This window comes from Anomaloglossus baeobatrachus, chromosome 1, assembly GCF_048569485.1.
Source record: "Anomaloglossus baeobatrachus isolate aAnoBae1 chromosome 1, aAnoBae1.hap1, whole genome shotgun sequence".
In the NCBI taxonomy this organism is placed as follows: Eukaryota; Metazoa; Chordata; class Amphibia; order Anura; family Aromobatidae; genus Anomaloglossus; species Anomaloglossus baeobatrachus.
In genome coordinates this window covers 280,710,953-280,732,608 of record NC_134353.1, presented here as the reverse complement: position 1 = coordinate 280,732,608, position 21,656 = coordinate 280,710,953, and the positions used below count along the sequence as shown (strand labels likewise).

The 21,656-nt window shown below is 41.2% G+C and overlaps 1 protein-coding gene across 2 annotated transcripts in view; it reads left to right on the top strand.

The window, feature by feature from the left end:
* The first annotated feature begins 828 nt into the window (after window positions 1–828).
* The window catches only part of GIMD1 (GIMAP family P-loop NTPase domain containing 1), a 56,128-nt gene continuing 35,300 nt past the window's right edge, over window positions 829–21,656 (top strand). The window contains exons 1-4 of one of the 2 annotated variants that reach the window (XM_075350509.1): window positions 829–910; window positions 1,421–1,734; window positions 11,670–11,880; window positions 12,302–13,117. In XM_075350509.1, the coding sequence (XP_075206624.1) occupies window positions 1,505–1,734; window positions 11,670–11,880; window positions 12,302–12,514 (654 nt within the window). In that variant the 5' untranslated portion in view covers window positions 829–910; window positions 1,421–1,504 and the 3' untranslated portion in view covers window positions 12,515–13,117. Of the gene's footprint in view, window positions 911–1,420; window positions 1,735–11,669; window positions 11,881–12,301; window positions 13,118–21,656 lie in introns of those variants that run through there. The other variant, XM_075350519.1, reaches the window with a different exon arrangement.

Here is a 21,656-nt window from a genome sequence, read left to right as displayed (position 1 = left end):
GAGGTAGTCATTTTGACTACTTTGCACCATGTATTTCTATATAGGTGTCACGAGTCCAGTTGTTCTAGTGTAAAAGAGTACGATATAGACCCACTCACCGATGGCTTTGATTGGTTGCAGTCAGACAACTGTCATTCAGCATGAGGGCACGTCTGACTGTAACCAATCACAGATGGGGGGAGGAGTGAATATGTATGAGCCTAATGAGTGGGAAGAGGAAAGAGCTGCTGCTGGAGCAGTGTGACAGCCGCCCGGTGATCGGTGAGTATTTAGCGCTTGCTCCTACCCCTTTGCCCCAGATTCTGTTCCCCATAGACTTTATATGGGGACCAGCATCTGGCGAGATAGCCTGGATTGCATGCAACTCTCCTTAGATCAATGATCAATGGCACTTCCTTTGTTATGAGTAATTGTTGAGATTTGGGGTGCGGTGAGTCGGTTCCAAGGCCACAGCTTACAACATATAGACAAGGCACTCCCAAATTTGATGCAACGTGTTTTTTTTATTCATCAATTCATGTGCATAATAAAAACGTTTTTGGTCCAACTGGACCTTCCCCAGTTGCACATTCAGAGATTGTGAAACGCCTGTAAGTGATGTGGAAAGCGCGGTGTCCACCGCCACATGTGAGCCGTCATGTGCGTGGTCAGTCCTGGCAGGTCATCTGCGTAAAGAGGATCCTGGCATCTTCTTTGCTCTCCAGACCAGGACCTGCGGAGCTCAGTGCAGGCTCTGCCCCCTCCTCCTCCTGTGCTGTGATTCATGGTTTCTCTCCTCGATGTGGAACTCCTAGCTAGTCAGAGGCTGGTAAGAATGATGTGTGATGACAGCTGGTTATAGGGGTCCGGGTCCGCTATACTGTGCACAGTGGTGGGCTGGATGGAGGACTAATGGAGGGTCTGTACCTCGGTATGCTATTAGGAGCTGGGGCTGTGTATATTATAAGAAGCTGGGGGGTTTAGCTGTGTATATTATATGGGCCTGGGGGGTTATTGTCATGTTAATTATGAGGATCTGAGGTCTGCTACACTTTACCCTGTGAGGAGAGGTGCTGCACGCTCTACTGTTAAGGGCTAGGGGCATATTACCCTGTGTACTGTGTGTTGCGCTGTATATTGGGGGACATATTGCCTTGTGTACTCTGTGTTGCACTCTATACTGTGGGACATATTGCCCTGTGTACTGTGTGTTTTAATGTATGCTGGGGGACATATTGGCCTGCACTGGTGGACATACTGCCGCTGTAGCATGTACAGTCACACAGGGGCCCCGAGCGGGAAAGGGCCCCTAGGGCCTGAAAACATATGGGGATTTCCTTTGCCTGTGGCAGCTTGAACACTAACAGGAGAAGCAGGGGCCCGATCAGCTGAACGCAAATGAATATTCAGAGCTGACACTAGCTCATTCCTCACTTGTTAGGGCCTGCAGGAGGGAGAATCCACGTCTGCAGAAGCTGCCAGCCGCGCAGAGGATAATGTCATTTCTCAGAGCCCAGAGGAGGCGATGCCCACCAGCTCTGTCTCCAGCAGAGCAGGGGCCTCTGTATGTAAACATGGCTCTCTGCCCCCCTCATCCCTGAGCTGCACTTACCCTCCTGCACTGGAATTATTTAAAAAAAAATACAGCAGTCAGGCTCCAGGAAGAGGAGGGGAGGCTGCACCACAGAGAAGATGGAAGTACAGGCTCCAGAGAAGAACCGTCCTGGGCACCATGTGCCATCATCTGCAGAGAGGGTGAGTCTATATGTAATGTGTGCACATCTATCTATTATCTGTGTATCTAAATATCTATCTATATATTTTCTGTGTATCTAATTTTCTATCCATCTATTAGCTGTGTATCTAATTATATATTATTTCTGTATCTAATCTATCCATTATCTGTGTATCTAATCTATCTAATATGTCTATCTAATCTATCTATATATTATCTGCCTATCTAATCTATCTATTATCTGTGTATCTAATCTATTATCTATCTATCTGTCTATTATTTGTGTATATAATCTATTAACTGTGTAGCTAATCTATCTATTATCTGTGTATCTGAAATTAAGTAGTGTGCTTGCTGTGCCCTAGCAGCAGACTTGAGGTGTATGTGCAAGACTAAGTGCCAAACTAACAAATGCCTTATTTTATGTAACGGCTAACTTTTCCAATCTGGCGATTATATCAGACTTTGCCCTGAGCAGTTCTTGTCCTTCTTTATAATACCTAGACATTTTATGTAATGCCTAGGAAAAGTATAGAATGCAGATATGTCATACCTTGCCTGAAAACGAAAGGGATTGTATACATTGCCTAGGTATTCCACAGAATGCCGGATTTTCATACATTGCCTGTAACATATCTACTCTGTCTATGTATCTATTATCTGTGTATCTAATCTATTATCTGTGTATCTATTCTATCTATTATCTATCCCTCTATCTATTATCTATTCCTCTATCCATTTATCACATATCTATCTATTTATATATTATCTGTGTATCTAATCTATATATCTATTTATCTAACCACTGTATTATCTATCTATCTATTCATGTATCTATCTATCCATTTATCTATCTACTAGCTGTACTACCCGACTTCGCCCGGGTTAATAACTGTTGTTAACAAAATGGAATGTATTAACATTCCCGGGATAGAATGTATAAATAGAATGTATTAACGCTCGGGATAGTAACTGTTTCTCTGTTTCTCTCCCATTCTCTGTCTGTCTCACCCTCTGTATATATCTCTCTGTTTCTCTCTCTCTTTGTCTGTCTCTTTCCCTGTGTCTCTGACTGTCTCTGTCTCCGTCTGTCTATCTATCCCTTTCCCTATCTATCTCTTTCCCTGTCTGTCTATCTCTGTCACTTTCCCTGTCTGTCTCTTTCCCTGTCTGTCTCTTTCCCTCTCTTTCCCTGTCTGTCTCTTTCCCTCTCTTTCCCTGTCTGTCTCTTTCCCTCTCTTTCCCTGTCTGTCTCTTTCCCTCTGTCTGTCTCTTTGTCTGTCTCTTTACCTGTCTTTGTCTGTCTCTTACCCTGTCTGTCTCTTTCCCTTTCTTTCCCTGTTTGTCTGTTTCCATGTCTGTCTCTGTCTCTTTGTGTCTGTCTCTTTCCCTGTCAGTCTGTCTCTGTGTCTGTCTCTTTGTGTCTGTCTCTTACCCTGTCTATGTCTGTCTCTTACCCTAACTGTGTCTGCCTCTTTCCCTGGCTACATTGTGACACGCCAACATTCCATATAAGGGCGTGGCTGCGCATTCTTCTGAAGTTCTGGCTGCACTGTGGCTCCCAGCTCCATTCGCTTTAATGGAGGCAGGTTTTTTGGCGAATAACTGTAAAGCGCGGAGTTAAAATTTCCCCTCAAAACATAGCCTATGACGCTCTCGGGGTCCAGACGTGTGAGTGTGCAAAATTTTGTGGCTGAAGCTGCGACGGTGCAGATGCCAATCCCGGACATACACACATACACACACACACATTCAGCTTTATATATTAGATTATGTTTAATATATCTATCCATGCATTCATCTATATGTCTATTATTTATCTATCCCTCTATCAATCTATATATTATCTGTGTATCTAATCTATCTATTATCTATTCCTCTATCCATTTATCACACATCTATCTAATCTACATATCTATCATCTATCTATTTATCTATCTATCTACTGTATTATCTATCTATCCATGTGTATCTATTTATCTATCTATTATGTTTATCTAATCTATCTATCCATGCATTCATCTATATGTCTAATATGCTTATATATATGTCATGTTTATGTATTTCTGCACATATCTGTATATGTTGTATGTGAATTTATCTGTATACATCTTTGTATTCACCTATATGCTCATATTGTTTCAGCTCCATTACAAGTGTAAGAAAGGCTGATGTGCTGATGTTGCATGTGAGCATATAGGTGAATGTATTCATATAAAGAAGCCTCCTAATCACTTTTTTATTGATGGAGTATGTGTCTGTGCAAGTAATGTAGTGTCAGCGTATTTATATACTCACCTAATGCTGCTCTTCTACTTTCCTGAGTGCAGTCACCACTCTCTGGTATCTCGGATCACACTACACTCTGAGCCAGAAGTCTTTTACAATTATGGCCTTTCTGACACTCCATAGACTTACATTGTAAGTCACTTTCAGGTCCTGTAGAGCAGTGTGACCCAGAGATGCTTGAGAGCGGGGTTGTCACTGAGAAGAGGAGCAGAACAGCGTTAGATACTGGAGAGTGGTGACATCACTGAGAAGGGCAGAACAGCGCTGGTCACCAGAGAGAGTGGCGTGACATCACTGAGAAGAGGAGCAGAACAGCGCTGGATACTGGAGAAACTGGAGAGTGGTGACATCACTGAGAAGAGCAGAACAGCGCTGGTCACCAGAGAGAGTGGCGTGACATCACTGAGAAGAGGAGCAGAACAGCGCTGGATACTGGAGAAACTGGAGAGTGGTGACATCACTGAGAAGAGCAGAACAGCGCTGGTCACCAGAGAGAGTAGCGTGACATCACTGAGAAGAGGAGCAGAACAGCACTGGATACTGGAGAGTGGTGATGTCACTGAGAAGAGCAGAACAGCGCTGGTCACCAGAGAGAGTGGCGTGACATCACTGAGAAGAGGAGCAGAACAGCGCTGGATACTGGATATACTGGAGAGTGGTGATGTCACTGAGAAGAGCAGAACAGCGCTGGTCACCAGAGAGAGTGGTGTGACATCAGTGAGAATAGCAGCAGAACAGTGCTGGACACTGGAGATACTGGAGAATGGCGTGACATCAGTGAGAAAACGAGCAGAACATTGCTGGACATTGGAGATACTGGAGAGTGGTGACGTCAGTGAGACGAGGAGCAGAACAGCACTGGACACTGGAGATACTGGAGAGTGACGTGACATCTGTGAGAAGAGGAGCAGAACAGCGCTGGACACTGAAGATACTGGAGAGTGGTGACGTCACTGAGAAGAGGAGCATTACTGGAAACCAGAGAGAGCGGCGGTAGGTGAGTGTATTATGACACTACATGCATATACACATGTTCCATCATTAAACAAACTAGAGAGAACTTCTTTAATGATGTCTATGGTGCCACTGTTTTTTGTTGTATTTCCTCTGTTTCTATTCTGTACCCTCCTGTGGTATAGAGCACTGCTTCAAGGAACCTGACAGTGGATACATGTCACCCGTGGATCAAGCAGCCTGTATCAGACATCACATCTGTACGACTAGTATTTCATGTGGCTAAGTCCCTGACATCTATTAAAGTCTTTCTCTGAATCTCCGCAGCGTTTTAGGGTCAGACATACCTGGCTGTGAACATTCAGCCACTACCTGGAGCAGGATGCCCACGGCTCATGGGTATCAGCTGTCAGGTTCACACATACCTGGCTGTGATCATACAGCCACTCCATGGCATACGCTGTCCACGGCTCATGGGTATCAGCTGTCAGGTTCCCTTTAAAGAAGTTGTGTGAAATAATACATGTACTGTAAAGAAACTGTCTGGCAATAGGATCTAATGGGGGTTACATTTTGTAAAACTAACAAAATAATTATTCCCACCTGCTGTCACCTCCTGGATCCAGTGCTGCCGTCCTGTGGTCTGTGCAGGATTAATTATGTCACCGTTCTACCAGAAACAGGACTGCTGCAGTTTGTGATCGGCTGCAGCGGTCAGGTGACTTGAACTGCATGCATCACAAGCTGCAGCGGTTCTGTATCCCATAGAATGGTGACATCATTAATTCTGGCACAGAGCACAGGACGGCCTGCACTGGATCCAGGAAGGTGACAGCAGGTGAACACAATTTATTTTGTTATTTTTACAGAATCTGGCCTCCAGGTAATGACCTTTTGTCTGGACAATCCCTTTAATAAACTATAATTCTCATCATTCCTGCACCTGACAGCTCTAGTTTTCCATTCCCTGATGCTTATGTTTACAATTGCTGCAGATATCACAGCCCAGGTGCCCCATGTGACCGATGCAGACAATCACTGGCTTCAGACTTGAGCTGTATACCACTGACAAGCTGCAACACACAGGGTATCCAGGTTGTGCCATTTCCAGCCAATGTAACTAGAAGCATTGGAGACAGTGCTGAAGCTGCAGAAGACAGAAGGGCGGCAGGACTGTTCTGTGTTATATTCAGATGGTAAATATGGAACTTATTTATCGTTTAGATTTGACACATCTAAAAAGACACATCTGCATATTTTTCTCACTATCTGATATGAAATAAGAATTAAGGTACCGTCACACTAAGCAACATCGCTAGCAACATCGCTGCTGATGCACAACTTGCTAGCGATGTTGCTTAGTGTGACATCCAGCAACAAACTGACCCCTGCTGTGAGGTTGTTAATTGTTGCTGAATGTCCTGGGCCATTTTTTAGTTGTTGCTCCCCCGCTGTGAAGCGCACATCGCTGTGTGTGACAGCGACAGAGCAACAACTAAATGTGCAGGCAGCAGGAGCCGGCTTCTGCGGACGCTGGTAACCACAGTAAACATCGGGTAACCAAGAACCCCTTCCCTTGGTTACCCGATATTTACCTTCGTTACCAGCGTCCGTCGCTCACAGCTGTCACAGCTGTCAGTGCCAGCTCCTGCTCTCTGCACATGTAGCTGCAGTACACATCGGGTAATTAACCCCATGTGTACTGTAGCTAGGAGTGCAGGGAGCCAGCGCTAAGCAGTGTGCGCGGCTCCTGCTCTCTGCACATGCAGCTGCAGTACACATCGGGTAATTAACCCGATGTGTACTGTAGTTAGGAGAGCAGGGAGCCAGCGCTAAGCAGTGTGCGCGGCTCCCTGCTCTCTGCACATGTAGCTGCAGTACACATCGGGTAATTAACCCCATGTGTACTGTGGCTAGGTGTGCAGGGAGCCAGCGCTAAGCGGTGTGCGCTGAAACCAAGGTAAATATCGGGTTGGTTACCCGATATTTACCTTAGTTACCAAGCGCAGCATGCTTCCACGTGTAGCGACGCTCCAGCGATCCCTGCCAGGTCAGGTTGCTGGTGGGATCGCTGGAGCGTCGCTTAGTGTGACATCTCACCAGCGACCTCCTAGCAACTTACCAGCGATCCCTATCAGGTTGTATCGTTGTTGGGATCCCTGGTAAGTTGTTTAGTGTGACTGGGCCTTAAGCCTTTTTAGGTCAATTAGGATTATCAAAATTATTTATATTTGCCAGAATAATGAGACAGCGACCATGTTAAACCATTATTGTGAGGTTGTTTTGCTGCAGGAGGGAGTGGTGCACATCACAAAATAGATGGCATCAGAGATTATGAGGCAATACTGAAGCAACATCTGAAGACATCAGCCAGGAACTTAAAGCTTGGGCGGAAATGGGTCTTCCTTATTGACAATGACCTGAAGCATACTGCCAAACTAGTTACAACGTGGCTTAAGGATAACAGAGTCAATATTTTGACTTAAGGTGGTGTCACACATAGTGATGACGACAACAACGTCACTGCTAAGTCACCATTTTCTGTGCTGTGTGTGACATCCAGTAACGACCTGGCCCCTGCTGTGAGGTCGCCGGTCGTTGCTGAATGTCCTGCTTCATTTTTTGGACATTGCTCTCCCGCTGTGAAGCACACATCGCTGTGTGTGACAGTGAGAGAGCGACGAACTGAAGCGAGCAGGGAGCAGGGAGCCGGCGTCTGGCAGCCTGCGGTAAGCTGTAACCAAGGTAAACATTGGGTAACCAAGAAGCCCTTTCCTTGGTTACCCGATATTTACCTTTGTTACCAGCGTCCGCCACTCTCACGATGCCAGTGCCGGCTCCCTGCATACGTAGCTGGAGTGCACATCAGGTAATTAACCCGATGTGTACTCTAGCTAGGAGTGCAGGGAGCCAGCGCTAAGTGGTGTGCTCTCACACTGCCAGTGCTGGCTCCCTGCTCCCTGCACACGTAGCTGGAGTACACATCGGGTAATTAACCCAATGTGTACTCTGGCTAGGAGTGCAGGGAACAGTGAGTCGGCACTGGCAGCGTGAGAGTGGTGGACGCTAGTAACAAAGGTAAATATCGGGTAACCAAGAGAAGTGCTTTCCTTGGTTACCTGATATTTACCTTAGTTACGCTTCCACGCGTCGCTGCTGGCTGGGGGCTGGTCACTGGTCACTGGTGAGATCTGCCTGTTTGACAGATCACCAGCGACCATGTAACGACGCAGCAGCGATCCTGATAAGGTCAGATCGCTGGTCGTGATCGCTGCTGTGTCGCTATGTGTGACACCACCCTTACAACTATTTAAACTATCATTAGTTATGCAGATTCTTGCAATTTCACTGCATTGTTACTGTTTAGATCCTGGTGTTTGAAAAATCTTAGGCTTCCTGTGTACTACAAATTACAACCTGTTCTCATATTCCCTAATAGCTCAGTGTGTTATTAGGTTGACTCCCAAGCAAAAAGTCACTGGATCAAATCGAGAAGCAGCAATGAAGAAGATTTCCCAAGAAAAGAGAAACAGCATCATCCAGCTCATCGATAGAGGTCTCTCGGCCCCAAAAAATTGCTCAACTGCATCATGTTAGTGCAATGACAGTTGGAAGAATATAAAATGAAGTCCATCAGTCCATTCAAAAGCCAAGAGGTGGACGTCCAGGCAAAATATTGGAGTCAACAAGTTGGCTCATCACAAGGTCTTTCAGTTCTGGTGCAACAAACACGGCAGTGGAGGTGGCTCCTATGCGTCATAATCCTAAAATCACAGACATGCAATGCACACTACACAAGTCTGGAATGGTGGCCTGAAAAAAGGTGATGATGCCTTCACTTCAATATCATCATAACGAGCATCGGCTCGAGTATATAAAGAAGTACGAAAAGTGGACAGTAGAAAACATGAAAAAGGGTGATTTGGACCAATTAGACAAAAGTCAATAGACGAGACTCAGTTGGGTGGAAATGGGTCTGGAAGAAACAAGAGAAAAAGGGGCTGACGGATCAAGAAATTGAAGGACATTTCAAGTTTGGTGCAGGGGTGGTTGTTTCACAGCCAAAAGCATTGGATGTTTGACCAGGATCAAAGCAAGACTAGAACCTGAATGTCAAAAAATTCTAAACATTGTTACCCTTTTGCTTGTTAATTTATATATACTATATTGTGTACAGCAATACAAGAAGTGACCAAAATGCAAGGACCCATTTAGAGGTTTATTTGATTTTTTTTGTATTAGTTTGGATGTAATCAAAGTAAAGTTTTAACTGGAGAAACATTTTTTATTTTTATTTTCGTTTTTACTTTTTCTTGCACTGTATATTGCTTATACATTGTAAAATATTATTTTGTGCATCTCAATACATTTCTGGGGAAAACACCATGTTTAAGTACAGATAGTTTTTATCTTAAAGTGCTTAAAAATATAAGATTTTAATTAATTTTTTAGTATTTGTATTTCCTTTTGTCAGCTGAAATTTTTGGAACAACATATGACAGAACGGATTACTATGCACTAGAAAATTGCTTTTTTATGACAGATTCTTATATGGAGTCTATTAGCAAACAACATGCTGACCTAAACAGTAACATGTACTGTTTTCTCCTGCCAGATTTACAGGACAAGAACCACAAGTCTATACTTTAATTCACTGTGGGAAGACTGCTGGAATAATCCACTGTATAACGGCTGATACAGCTACAGGCGCGTCTTGTGTGCCATTGTATGCCATGGGAGAGGGATCTCTTCCTGTCATATTAAAACTCATCAATAGACTGTGTCATTTTTTCGCATAGCCAGTACATTGATGATGTTTGTGATCTTACAGGGAACCAAAGAACAGCTGCAAAATTTTGTGGATTGAATCAGAATCATTTCGATATACATTTGACATACAAATTTAAGTTCCATCAAATTGGCTTTTTAGACATCATAATAAAACACAATTCTCATAGAATGGTACAGATGAATGTCTTCCTTAAAGAAACATTGATGAACTCCTTCCTCCATGCTACGTCGCCATCAACCTCACTTGATAGAAACAAAACCTGTTGGGTCATTTCTCGAGATGTAAAGATATGCTCTACATGTGTTCTATTTAAATGTCAATCCAAAGACCTAAAAAAATGCTTTCTCGATTGTGGATACAGACGACGATCCATCAAAAGGGTGTATATCAAGAGTGAAAAACACTGAGCGACACCAACTTTTCCAGTCTTTCAAGAAACAATCAATAGAGACCCAGTTCTACGGTAGAGAAGAGCGAGCTTGTTCGGTTCGTGTTCGCCAATTTCAAATTCAGTTACAGCATTTCCATTTACGGTTTGAGGTCGTGTACAAAAGCATATTTGGGGAAACCTGGTAATGATCAGCTGTGTTCATTTTTCAAAATGCTTTTCTGATAACATGATGCTTTTGGATAGGATTGTGGTACTGTATGATGAACAGGTGGATGTGTTTAATGACGGAAGAGTGTGGAGAGAGGCCAGAGAAGCGGTGCACTTCTTTTTTTATTAATTATATTTGTGGATGTTTCTGCAGCCAATAACGGTGCAGAAAACATTCACAAGGTTCAGACACAAGGGCTTGTCATTGGTCATTTGTTGCCTAAGTCACATGTCCGTCTGCATATAAAATGCAATGTCTACATACAATTTTTAAAACCGGAGATATGAATGCTCCCAATATAAGGTGACAACCTTATATTGGGAGTATTCATATCTCCGGTATTAAAAATTGTATGTTATGTCATTTATATTTTATGTTGTCTACACTGGCTGTTGTTCTTCCTCCTATTTTGTTTGGTTCTCCTACCATTACCATATCAGGAGCTGCCTTGAAGAAGTCCACACATGTGTTTCTGATTTTTGGAGGTGAGAGAATACAACAAAAGGAAGCTGGTTGCATTCAAAGTCAGAACATGATTAAGACCTGAGGCGTCGAAACGCGTTGTTCTGTTGCCATCTGACTGATATGCTGTACCTGCTGGAATTTTAATATGCATTGGCACAATAAAATGGATTTTTAATTTTCCCATTTCTGGTGCTGGATCTCTCTTCTTTTTCTACTATCAAGACTGTCTGTGGCGTGTTAAGTCGCCTGCATACAGTAATAAAATTTTGAAAAAAGAAGCGTATGCCAAGTTAATATCGGTTTGTACACCCGGAGGAATCTGTTTCTGAAAAATTAGTTAAAAAGAAAATTCAGGCAATAAGGACTGTTTTTTTTTTATAACTGAATGTTTTATTAAATTTTTTAAAACAGACACGGAAAAAGTAAATGAATGCATAGATATGTCTCACAAGCATATGAGCAATAACTGTAAACCGAGCATCAGTGTACATATCATACTATCCACTAATACAATAAAAACAGGGAATGTGACAAGACAAACAAGACAATACTAGACAAAGAGATATAAAAAGGGGGGGATGAAGTGGTGAGGGTGGATATATCAGACTTCCATCAAAACCATACCTTACTATTATTCTTTATTGGCCCAATAGGTGTCCCAAAGTGACCAAACGCTCTCAACATGATCTACCGTGTTATTTGACAGGGCAGATAGATACTCCATCCTTCTCACATCTTGGATCCGAGAATGGAGATCTGTAAATGAGGGTGGATGGGCCGATCTCCAGTTACGGGCAGTTAGACATCTAGCTGCTGTAGTTATATGTAACAATAACCACTTCACTCTTTTCCCCAGTTTAAGGACTGTTTTTAAGAAAGAACTCAACAAAGTTGAAGACAGCAAACATTTGGGTGCCGGTGCTGAAGCAGTGTATGTCCCAAGACTATGGTATTATGATGTTTTAATGTTCACAAGAGATCAGGAGTTGCCCCGTCAATCCATCAGCCTCATATCTCCACTTGTTGATAATCCAGAGGATCAATCCAATGCAGAAAATATTGTTGAGGTAATTGATGTTTTTTTTCTTGTTTTTTTTTTATTTTTTTTTTCAAACGTAAAATAAAACCACTACCAATGGTGTATTTTACTTTGCCCACATAAAACAAAAGTGGTTTACCTATTTTAATTTTTAGTTTTTAATCTAAATGCAAATAACTAGTCAGAAACAGTTTGATGATCACCACTATGGTGTTACAAAAAAAAAAAGATTATATCAATCTAGACCAAAATCCATAATTCATGTGCTCAAATACCAATTTATAAAAATTAAAGAATAAAAAAATGATGTTTGTTAATATCTGTTTTTAAAGCGTTACAAAATGATTTTTTTGTCTGCAAATTTTTAAATTGTATTAAATTTTTTCGTTTATTTTAATTTACAAATTGTCCTTCAAAAAATAACACACATTTCTGTATCCCAAAATTAGGCTCAAAATGAGGACACAGAATTGGAAGAAACACAGCACAGTGCAGTTACTGATGAGCAAACATCACCCTTAATTCCAACACAAACGAACATCTTGCAAGAAACACTTGGCCCATCAACAGTATACCGTAGACCGCAAAGGCTAAGAAAAAGACACCCTTCATCACTCACCGGTATTAGCCCAACTTGTGGAGATTTCCAAAAATATCCTTGATCAAGCCAAAAAAGAACCTGTGAGTGGATATGCACAAATGGTAGATGATCAATTTAAAACAATGCCACCAGACCAAATTATACATGCACATGTTTTCTGTCATGCATGCTGGGCAAGATGGGAGATTGAATGAAAATACTTGTATTTCCTTTATAACACCACTACAAGATGTTATTGAGAATCCAGAATTAATTCAAACCACTACAGACGCACCTGCGGTTGCAGAGTCTCCAATTGTCGCAACCAAAATTAGTCGTAATTTACGCAAAAGAGCACGCAGAAACACAAAATCACAGTCATTAATTACACATGGTAATCAAGATTGATTTTAAAACAATTAAAAAAGCTTTCAAATAATTTAGTCACCTGTTCATATGTCTAACTTTAATTTACTTATGAAACGGTCTTTCAAAACATTTTTTAGTTAGCTAGATGATGTTGAAATGTGGTTATGAAAAATTATAAACTAATTTGGTCGCATGTAAGCCTGTGTTTGCCATTTGACAAGATAATTACCATTTAGTAATGTGGCAATTGCATGCTTTTTTACTTTGATAGCCAAAACCAATTCTACAAATGTGAAAACAACATTTATTTTGAAATTACAAGTGTTTATTGTCAAGTATATTTTGAATTTGTTATTAAAATATAATTATAGAACATGTTATTTGTCTTTTTGTTTATAATGTTTTAATTGTTTTCAAAAAAAGTTTTTTAGGATTTTTAATAATAGCCTGGTTACTATTGATTACAAAACCATTATGACTTACAGTTTTCTATATTAATTTAAGATATTTGTAAACAAAATTAAAAAAACAAAAAAATACAAAATTATGCAAAATATTGATTTACAACATTAATATGCTCATTGGCTGCGTCAAGCAAACGCTGGTCTGAATCCTTGAGAATTTGAACAGATGGTCTCTCTGTTGGGATTTAAAAGAGAAAAAAATTGTAATAAATGTATTAGGTCCATTCTTTTGGTTTTAATTTAATAACTGTTTTTTTTTGGCTTAAATTAAAATTAAATAATTTGACAAACTAATATACCTATTTGAACTATCTCTGCCTCAGCTTCATCCGCGGAAGAGGTACTCAAATTCCAACCCAACTGTGCAGCTTGAATGACTTAAAAAAACAGAGTTGATTAGAGTTTTAAGCAGATTAACCTAATTAATAATTTAAATAGCTCTTTATATGGTCACTAAACATATAAATACGAAACAAGATTTGCATACTCACCACTATTATCTAGTGTAAATGCTGGTGTGCTTGGTGAAGTTGGTATCCTCCGTGAATAGGATAAAGGCTCGGTGTGGTTTTGGGCGTGGCTCACTGGAGCATCAGGGTTATTGTTTCTCATGCCTACAAAATTAAATAAAAAAAAATAAATATGTAATTTCTAAATTTTAATTTTTTTAAAAAAATGTTTTTTAAAAGTTTTAAACAAATTATTCTTGAATTTAAAAAAAAAAAGAAAAAAAGAAAAAAACAATATCTATATCATACTGACCTTGTAAGCGTTGAAATCTTGAGCGGATATTTACCACCTGACTCCATGACCTGTATTTCAGATCAGACCACTTCTTACATATCTGTCTGATACTTCGTGAGATGCCAAATTCAGCTTTGAGGCCTCTGCGAACCCGTCGCAGGACCGCCCGTCTATGGGCCATTGGTCTTTCATAGGCCCTTGCACAATCATAGTCCCAGAGATCTATTTTTAAAACTAGAAACTCAATTTCTGATTGACCCCAAATGGTTGTTCTGTTTCTTGCCGCTATTTTGGACTGGATTACAGTTAGGCAATCGGCAGATATTATCTGGAATTCAGACCACATTAATATGAATGTAGATAAATCAATTCATGGATTGGCTCTGTGTTAGATAAAATGTCTGCTTCACAATTATTTCGCTATTGTGTACCACCAAATAATAAAGAAAAAAAAAGATTACATATTTGGTTAAACAATATTTCTTTAATTCATTTTTCAAACCATAGTGTTCTTCATACATTTTGGTGGTGTGATGATGATTAATAAAGAAAGCTATAATTTTTTAAATCATGACACGTGATTTCATTACCATAATCTAATTTTAAATATTATGTACATATTTAACATTTTTTTGGTCTTTTCATTTTGGGAAATGTGAAAGAAATAAGTTTGGATTACTTTTTTGAAATCAAAAAACAAATTTTTTAGATAATTTTTAATATTAAAACCAAAATTAAACCGAGACTTCAGTTTGCCAGCCAACTGAGCCTGGACCCAGATAATAAGTCAAATATTTTTCTCGATTACTCTGAATTTCATGCCGTGACCGCCCACTGATGGGTAAATGATTTAGGGATTCCAAAGGCGTGGCATCCATTCTCCAATCTCCAGGTAAAATCTCACCTGTGCGTTGGTTTACTGTGTCATCAAAGCCTGCTGGGGTGTATTGTGTTGCATCTTTTTTTCTAAGTAAGTTATGCAACACACAGCAGGCTAGGATGACACGGTCTATCGATTCAAGTTTTAAATTTATCGCAGTTTGGAAAATTTGAAAACGACTAGATAATATCCCAAAGGCATTTTCAACTACACGCCTTGCCCTAGAAAGGCGGTAGTTGAAAATTCGCCTATCATCACTTAAGGTCACCTGTGGATAGCGCCTTAACAAATGCGCTTGCAATGGAAAAGCCTCATCTGCGAGAAAAGTAAAATTTAAATTAGCCACAGTTTGGTAATTTGACGACAAAAATAATTTATCACTAACTAATCGATGGCCAAACTCTGTACATTCTAGGGCTCCACCGTCAGATACCCGCCCATTCATGCCTACATCAACATAAAGAAGCTCATATTGTGCATTTACTACTGCCAACAAAATAACACCAAAAAAACCTTTATAATCTTAAAAAAAGAACCACTATTGTGTGGTTGTTGTATGCGCACATGTTTGCCGTCAATTGCGCCTCCACAATTTGGAAATTGCCAATGTGTTTCAAAAACCGAGGCAATGGCAAGCCACTCTGCTTGTGATGATGGGAACGGCATGAATTAACGGAGACAATCTATGAGGGCCTGGCATGTCTCAGGGATGAAGCTGCTTAACAAAGAACGTGAAATAGCTGACGAATATTGCAAGTCTGTTAAAGGTCTTCCAGTTGCAAGGTATCTTAATGTAATGCCTAGTCTTTCTTCAACATGGACTGCTTAACGCATAACTGTGTCTTAACGCTTGATATATGGTGTGATGCGGTCAAGGAGAAAGAGGAATGTTGCCTCAGACATTCTCAAGTAATTTCTAAAGTCTTGTGGGTTGTTATCCCTCAAAGTGTGCATCAGTTGGATGTGGCTGTATTGGTCCTTCTGCAGCAACCACTGTCTTGCCCACATGCGACGGCGTCTTGTTTTTGTGCGTGTCTCAGCTTCCAATTCTTCGGCGGCACTGGCTGCAGCAGTGACTAATGTGGCACATATTATTTTATGTTGTTGATTGTTAATCATGTTTGCGTGAAAATTGTTATTGTCTCAATTTTGGCAGAAACCGTTCTGTGGGGATGAAAAATTAAAAATAAAAAAACAAATAAAAAATCAAAAACAAAGTATATTTTTCATTAAAATTACCCAAAAATAATTAAGAAAAAATTTAAAATAAAAAAATACCTTTACGACAGATAAATGATCCGTACAGCATCAAAATACAGAATCTGTGTGAGCTTGGTGAGGCCACACAAGCAGGGTGCATCAGCATAATGACACTCAAAAAAGACGTCTTTTTGTTCTGAAAAAGACCTATAGAAACAAAGATACGGTAACCTATCAAAGCACGTGAGGCATGGAAGATTGTGACGTTATTCTAACCCCCCTGTCGCACACATGAGCAATATTGATGATCGTCAAAATAGCATCACACGAAACAATGTAGGAGTAAAAATAGACAATAACGAGGTTTATTTGGCGACGTAAGACGATTTTTGGTTTTAGAACGAGCTCTCCACGGCAGTCGATTTTGACCACTTTTACGATCGGCTACCATCGCACGTAATTGTCACACTAAACAATATTGATAAAAACGCCGGATGTGCGTCACTAACGACATGACCCCAACGATAAAATAAAGACGATATCGTAGCGTGTAAAGCCCGCTTAAGGATTGCTACTTGGTATTGCCTGCTAAAGAGTTGCCAGTGAATGATCTAAATAGGTATTGCTACTTTTTAGTGGCTGCTAAAAATTGACTAGTGCACCATCTGAAAAGGTATTGCTACTTTTTAGTGCCTGCTATAAGGTTGCAAGTGTACCATCGCAATAGGTAGTGCTACTTTTTAGTGTCTGCTAAAAATTTCTCAGTGAACCATAACAATAGGTGTTGCTACTTTTAAGTGGCTGCTAAAAATTTGCCAGTGAACCATCTCAGTAGGTATTGGTTGTTTTTCGTGCCTGCTAAATATTTTCAAGTAAACCATCTCAATAAGAATTGCTACCTTTTTAGTGACTGCTAAAAATTTGGCAATGAACCATCTCAGTAGGTATTGTTACTTTTTAGTGTCTGCTAAAAATTTGTCATTGAACCATCTCAATAGGCATTGCTAGTTTTTAGTGGCTGCTAACAATTTGCCAGTGAACCATCTCAGTAGGTATTGGTTGTTTTTCGTGCCTGCTAAATATTTTCCAGTCAACCATCTCAATAAGAATTGCTACCTCTTTAGTGACTGCTAAAAAATTTGCCTGTGAACCATCTTAATTGGTATTGCTACTTTTTAGTGTCTGCTAAAAACTTGCTAGTGGACCAATTCAATAGGTATTGCTACTTCTTAGTACCTGCTAAAATTTTGCCAGTGAACTATCTAACTAGGTATTGGTACTTCTGTGGGCCACCCCAATATTACCATCTAAGCCAAGAAATAAAAATTTTAATTTTGTGTCAGGTATCTGACAGGTGTGGGCCCAAGGTTGCAAAACATCTGTTTCAAAGGTAAAGGGTACATCAAATATGAGTGGTAAATCACAAGGTCATGGTGGAAGGAGGAATAGATGGGGTGTTCGAAGTGTACGTGGGGGATGTTCTAATGTTAGTTAAAGCCCTACTGAGCAAACACTGGCTTACCTTATCCCATGAGAACTGAGAACAATTTCCTTTCCATTACTCCACTCCATTTCTTTGGCAGCTGCACATCGCTTCAACTTGTAAATGAGGTCCAGAAACAGCATGTGCTATAGTGGATGGCAAGTGGTGTCTCTCTTTATCTTCCTGCACCTCAACATCACACACAGTTCATTCCTCAGAGGTGCCACCCCAATTACACTTGTTTCATCCTGCATCACAACTCTTCAACCCCCCCAACTTACTATGGTGGACCACACATGGGCGAGTCTGCAGAGCTGTTCACACATTCTACCCCATGGTAATCAGAGATTTGCTCCAAAGATACACAGACTGAAGAGGAGGAAAACATCTGCACCGATGCCCAAAATCTTTGTCAGTTAGATCCAGGCCCGGACGTAGTTGGGTCCAATCAGAATCCAGACCCTCATTAACTGATGGTAAACCCCAGGGGTGAGACTTAGATACCGGAGGCACATGCATACTGTGATGTCAGGTCACCAAGGGGAGGATGGTGACTGTCAGGGTGAGTAGTGGGACAACAGAGAGGATGACGATAAAGTTGTAGATCCCACTTGGTGTGAACCCAGAGGCACACAGCTGAGTGGCTCAGCAGAGGAGATGGAGGAGTAGGAAGACAAGGCACTTCCCACAAAGACATGGAGTGATGCAAACCAGTACAACCACTGCATCCTTAGCCACAACTCTGGCTGGGTCCAGCAGTGGTGGCAGGTCTACATTTCACTTGAGCAGCAATGGTTGCTTAGCTTGGGCGTTTTTTGCAACTGGAATGGATGACCCAACTCACATTCTCTGCAAACGTTATAAAAAATGACTCAGTAGAGGCAGAAATACAAATAATTTGTCTACTACATGTATGAACCAGCACATGACCAACCAACATGTGTTAGCCTGAGAATTTTACTGCACTAAAATGTAGCCTAGCAGACATCCCCAGCCACCCAATGCCCCATCTGGATATGAACTGGATATGATGCTTCTTCTTCCTCCGTTACCCTCGAAACTGTTCTCACCCAGCTCTCTGCCTGCAGAACCTCCACTTGGTTACCAACTACAGTTGGGGTGAGTGAGAGCACATCAGTTGCTACAGAAGTGGACATGTCTGTGGATTTTTCATACACCGAGCTCACCACAATCCACCATAACATCTCTGCCTTCACCTCCCTCGCCATCCACCAGTTTGTCATGCCCAACATACTCAACCCTCTCTCAGCACACCAGTCAGCCCTCGATCCCGCAGTTCTGGTCACAGAAAATATTATTTCATCGATACATGTCAAAGCTAAGAGCTTTAACTTCACCATATCCAATCTGTGGACACGGAAATGCTGCCTTTCTGCCTGGTGGATGCAGAGGGTTTCCGAAAGCTGATGGCCATGGCAGTCCACCAGTATCAGTTCCCCAGTCGAAATTACTTCTCTAATAAAGCTGTGCAGGGAAGGCCGTGTGCGATAACAGTGCAAACCTGGTAGCGGCCCTACGCCTGGGCGACATCACACATATGCTTTGCATGGCTCATGTCCTCAACCTGGTTGTACAGCAATTTCTAGGCCACTATCCCGGCTTTGGTGCATTGCTACAGAATCCATGGTCGCTGTGTGCTCATTTTAAAAATGGAAATGCCAGGCCACATCCTATGTGTTGCAAGGACCATACCTCCCTGCTGTGCAATAGCATATTATAGTATATTACAGAAAACAAAAAGCTGAAGAAAAAGCTCAATAAAATTCTGAGATTTGATAGGCATAGGAACAAGTGGTGGAAGGAGAAGGCCAAATGGTCCTTGCTTGGGAGACTTGTTCTGAGCACAAGATGGACAGGTGGAAACATCTCCAGAATATGCCATCCCGTGGAGAGCTATCAGTACAACTATGCGATAAGTTGAAAGTTCTTTTTCGCTCTGCATGAGCAGCTGATTTGGAAGCGTGACCCAAAAACAAGATTTGTTTCCTATCAAACTCTGAAATGAAAGTCTTTCTTGGGGGAATTATGGGCTAATCCAGCGGGGCCAGAGCAACCATCTTGGGGGGCCTAAATGACATGCTGGAGGTCCTCTTTTATTTTGAAGAAGACATCAGTGTCTGACCAACAGACAGAAAGCAATGCTGGAAGACAAGGTTGGGTCTTAGATGACTGGGATGGATACACACTGACCAAACAAACCTTGTGGCAGTACTGAACCCAATGGAGCACCTCACACCGTAATATGACCTCCAATATTTTCTCCACACTGTAATATGGCCACAATATTTTCCTCACACTGTATTATGGCCACCAGTATTTCCATCACACTTTATTATGGCCCCCAGTCCCAGACACAAGAGGGCCACTATGCAAGAACAATATATGGGCCCTTTGGAGTCCAAGATCTCATCATAATGCCCCATCCATCTGCCTAAAAATGGGCCATCCCTACCTCTTGGAGCCCCTGCCTCCAGTAATTTCCCCACACTGTAATATGCTCCCCCTATTTCCCCCCACACTGTATCATGGCCCCCAGTACCTCCCCATAAGCAAAGAAAAAAAAATCTTATATTCAGATACCCATGTATACTGAGGCATCCACCAGGAGACAGTACCAAGGCTTAGAAAGACCATTTTGGTGATGTCATCGCGTTGCGGCACTCAGAGTCCCTGCTTTCCGAGTCTCCCTGCTGTTCTGTTGACTGTAGGCCAAAATTGACCTGCGGTCTATAGAATGGAAAACGGCAGAGCAGAGTATATACAGAGTTTTACTGTATCAGTAGTTCCAAATGAGCGACTACACATCCTGCCCCCGGTAGATTTTATGTTGGACTTTTAGTTTCTTCACTGTACAAAGCTATGTTCATATATTAATGCTAACATGTATTTTAGTTATAGTTAGGATTTTTTTGTCCTTTATTAAACACATTTACATCAGTTGGAGTTCCTTCAGTATGTATTACTTCATTATTCACTTTCTAAAATCATATACAAGCTCCCTCATTTTTTTTTTCTGTTTGATTCACAATAGTGCCAATCAATGTGCAAATATTCAAGTCAATCTACAGAAAAAGTGTAATGTTTATATTATAAGACTTAAAGGGGTCACATATAGCTTTATATTAGCAGCCATTTTTATTAAATATTTAATTGATTGTGCTAGAGGTCACAACTCAATACAACTCTATGAGAGCCTTGTTCTGGCCTCATTCTGTCTCTCATAGAGTTGCATTGAGAGCTTGTAACTTAAATTCTGTCTTCCGGCCAGTCAGAAATTACAATCACAAGATGTCATCACGGGACCGGAGTGGCATTGGCAAAAAGTGAAGCATTTAAAGTGCCACTCCAGGGCTGAAAAAAAACACTTAAACCTATTAAGCAGAAACATCTTGAATAGCAGTGTGTATAGAAATGATGGAATCCCATTGCATACTAGATTTCCCCATCTGTATTGTTCCATTTCCTTATTTTCTTTGTAGGACAAGATAACCTTATGTGAGTTCACATTGCCCAAGGGGTAGAAAGATGAAAATAAACTATGGCACTGTCCTCAGCTCTATCACTGGATTCCAAAGCTGCAGCAAAAAATCTCATTATCACCGGAAGAAAAGGACTCTAGTTAGGCCCCTTTCACACGTCAGTTTTTTGCCATAAGTCACAATTCGTTGAATTTTGAAAAAATGGATCCGGTGACTGATGCCGCTGGATAAGTTTTTTTCTCATCGACTTGTTTTAGCGATGGATTGCGACGGATGGCCTCACGTTTCATCAGTCGTTCGACGGATCTGTCGAAAAATGTTTGTTTGTCGGATGGAGACAACGGCCAAAGTAAAGTTTGTGTACATCGAAAAAACGGACAGCGACGGATCCGTCGCCGTCCGTCGTTTGGTAAAATGGAAGCCTATGGGCTCAGGATCCGTTGTCATCCGTCAAATGACAGAATCCATTTTTTATAACTAAGCATGCTCCAATTTATTATTTAGCCCCCAGCTAGTCAGATCCATCGAAAAATTGATCCATCACATCAGTTTAGCCACAATCTCCAACGGATCCATCGATTGTG